Here is a 2,667-nt window from a genome sequence, read left to right as displayed (position 1 = left end):
CAATACTTCAGTCTCAAACAGCAGCATTTTACCTTGCTTGAGGCACTTTCCCTTGAGTTGAACACAGTTGAATTAGTCCATAGATAAGCAAGAACCCTTTCTTGTGGATGTCCCGTCGCCGTGTTCACGCCATGCCTTGTCGAAAACGTACGTAAATTAAAATTCAGGTTCTCTACAAAAAGCAGGTGGTTGCATCTTATTCACTGGCCAGTCTTTAGCGCTACTTGCATGGAGCGGTAAAAGCCACCGAACAAACATACGTAAACTCTGTTCAGTTCAACTACATTTATCAATGCGTATAACGTTTTGGATTTCTCATTTAGAATTTGATTTAATCTGAACTGGTTTAAGGGAAGGTCGATTTAAAGCCCGTTTAAAGTTCCCACGCGTGAGATCGCTATTGTGTAGGCTACTGTTCAATACGCTTTGTCTAAAGTTTCTCAAAGTAATACAAAATCTTAGTCTGTTGGATAAACTGTTAGTCCTCAACGCGAAAACGTACATGTATGCCTACTCAATCGCTGCTTATTAGAGATGCTATATCCAAATAGGTGATCCCTCGTTTGTAAGGAAAACACTGATGGGGCAGTCTTTCGACAGTCCTACTACAACGTTCCTCGCGGTCCCATATTCTCCTCCCACCTCCCTCCTACCGCCGCCCAGTTCCCAACCATTCGAGCGCTTCAAACAAAAGCGCATTTTTTTCGTGGGAACTTGTGAGTTATTAAAAGAGAACATCACGGGTATCCCTAAAAAATAACAAAAACCTCTAGAAAAGCAAATGTATCAAAACATTATGTTATAATAGTCATTGTAGTAATAATGACATTACCAAAACAAAGAAGTCTGCTACGCAACCAAAAGGGCCCCCCCATTATACATAGTTTATTATCGCACTAAGATCACAACCTTTAATTTAGAAGAACATTTAAATCACAATAAGAAACTTCAGTCTCATTGTTTCCCATTCAGTCACTCATATAAAAAAATACGATCGCCCCCGTGTGGTGGGTGATCGTATTTTTTTTTAATTCTATTTGTTGATATCTCAATGCAATTCAGTTTACCTTATTGATCGTGAGGGGAATGTAAGAAATACGCTAAATGAAGGCAAAATCTGACAGAGACAACTATTTCCATATTTTATTGATAGAAGCATCCGGAATACAATACCAGTTTTGGAATTAAATAAATTGACGTTTGAAATAGATGTTTATTGTACCCTAATTTCTAAGGAAGGTTTTCAACAGGAATAACATCCTATGGGAATGAAAGGCTTTCTTTTGCAAGTTACAACAGACACTTCTGATTGTATAAATATGTAAGCAAAGTAACCCATTGAATTAACTGTATGTGCAGACATTATGCAGATGTAATTTTCTTTTGCAATCGAGCCATTAACGTGCAAATGTTAGGCTATAGCAAGCATCTTTTTTAAAATTTATTTTTTAAGAAACACAATGTACAATGTTTTGGTAGACTTTTGCATAAAGAAATAAACTCCATGGTAGATTACTGAAGTATGAGCTATGACTAGATATATCTCCTAGAATCACATTTCTGTTATTGAATTGTAGCAAAAAAAACATTTGTCTTTCATTGTGTGGGCCTACTTGTCTTTCCTTGTTGACAGGACAAGTGGCTTTAGGAGTAAGCCATGCTTTTCCAGCACACAACAGTATTTCCACCAGGCTCAGTCATCAAAATCTGGAATGTCGTCATAAGAATATCCACGGTAACCTTTTGATGCATAGTAGGCTATCCGCAGATGATAGAACCCAGGAAGGAAAACCAGAATTCCAATGATGATGACTGGCACCGTTCTATCCCTATCCTTCAATAGAAAACAAAAAAAGGGAAGAAAAAAAAGTTTAAATGTCACAAGTCAAAGGAAAGGACCATTCGTGGAGTGAGGGGGAAATACTTCGGAACTCACCTTGACGTCAAAGTATCCCGCCAGGAGCAGGGCCCCAATGGTTATTAGCAGGGAGCCAATTAAGAAAAGGGCGGTGGCCAATGCAATGGCTTTGTATGGCACTTTAGGTGGACTCTTTTTGAACTGCGGGATACAACGCATTGGCAATTTCAACATCTCCATTCCCGTCAACTAAAGACGTAGGCCGAACACTCAAGTTTACTTTTATAAACAATACCAAAGTGCTATAAGTGCAAATGGTTAAAAACATGGTCGGACAAAGCACACAGAACATTATTGATTTGCTTAATAGTTCCAAAGCAATGAAATCATTGATACGAAGTACAAACACGAGGTGCAAAGAAATATAGTAATAAGCCTGACTCATACCTGAAGGTCAATATAACCGTCATCATCATTCGGTAATTTAGAATACCTAACTTTACTGCTAGGAATACCGTTAGTTACAATGTTACGGGCAGGCATCTTTAGTCAGAAGTAAAACGTAGATTGAGACACCTGCAAAAATGTCACATCGTTTGTTTGGCTTTATCAATTAATGCACACTATTTTCGTTTGTTCGCAAATCCAAGAATCATATTAAAACTAAAGCTCTTTGTAATCCTGGACAAAGAATAGGTCTGTTGGAAAGTTAAAACTGAACGATAACCTTTCAAACACTTATTCAAAGACTGTTTAAAGCAGATTAGTCTAGGTAGCGGTGTTCGACTTCCTGCTCTTCTCTTGTTGTG

General features: G+C 38.1%; 1 protein-coding gene across 1 annotated transcript; it reads right to left on the bottom strand.

The window, feature by feature from the left end:
• Window positions 1-1,128: 1,128 nt before the first annotated feature.
• On the bottom strand, window positions 1,129-2,667 carry tmem230b (transmembrane protein 230b). The gene is made up of 3 exons (XM_084694815.1): window positions 2,306-2,667; window positions 1,937-2,059; window positions 1,129-1,834 (listed from the first exon to the last, which is right to left on the bottom strand). Exons 1-3 carry the CDS (start codon window positions 2,399-2,401, stop codon window positions 1,694-1,696), a joined length of 360 nt encoding a protein of 119 aa, XP_084550941.1. The 5' UTR covers window positions 2,402-2,667; the 3' UTR covers window positions 1,129-1,693.

Source organism: Hypomesus nipponensis, chromosome 28 (assembly GCF_054491055.1).
Source record: "Hypomesus nipponensis isolate SF chromosome 28, ASM5449105v1, whole genome shotgun sequence".
NCBI lineage: Eukaryota > Metazoa > Chordata > Actinopteri > Osmeriformes > Osmeridae > Hypomesus > Hypomesus nipponensis.
This window is presented reverse-complemented; position numbering and strand designations above follow the sequence as displayed.

Coding starts and splice junctions, on each gene's coding strand:
- tmem230b (XM_084694815.1), bottom strand. CDS start 2,401: ATGCCTGCCCGTAACATTGTAACTAACGGTATTCCTAGCAGTAAAGTT. Junction 2,060..2,305: donor ACGGTTATATTGACCTTCAG/GTATGAGTCAGG, acceptor TGTATCCCGCAG/TTCAAAAAGAGTCCACCTAA. Junction 1,835..1,936: donor CGGGATACTTTGACGTCAAG/GTGAGTTCCGAA, acceptor TTTCTATTGAAG/GATAGGGATAGAACGGTGCC.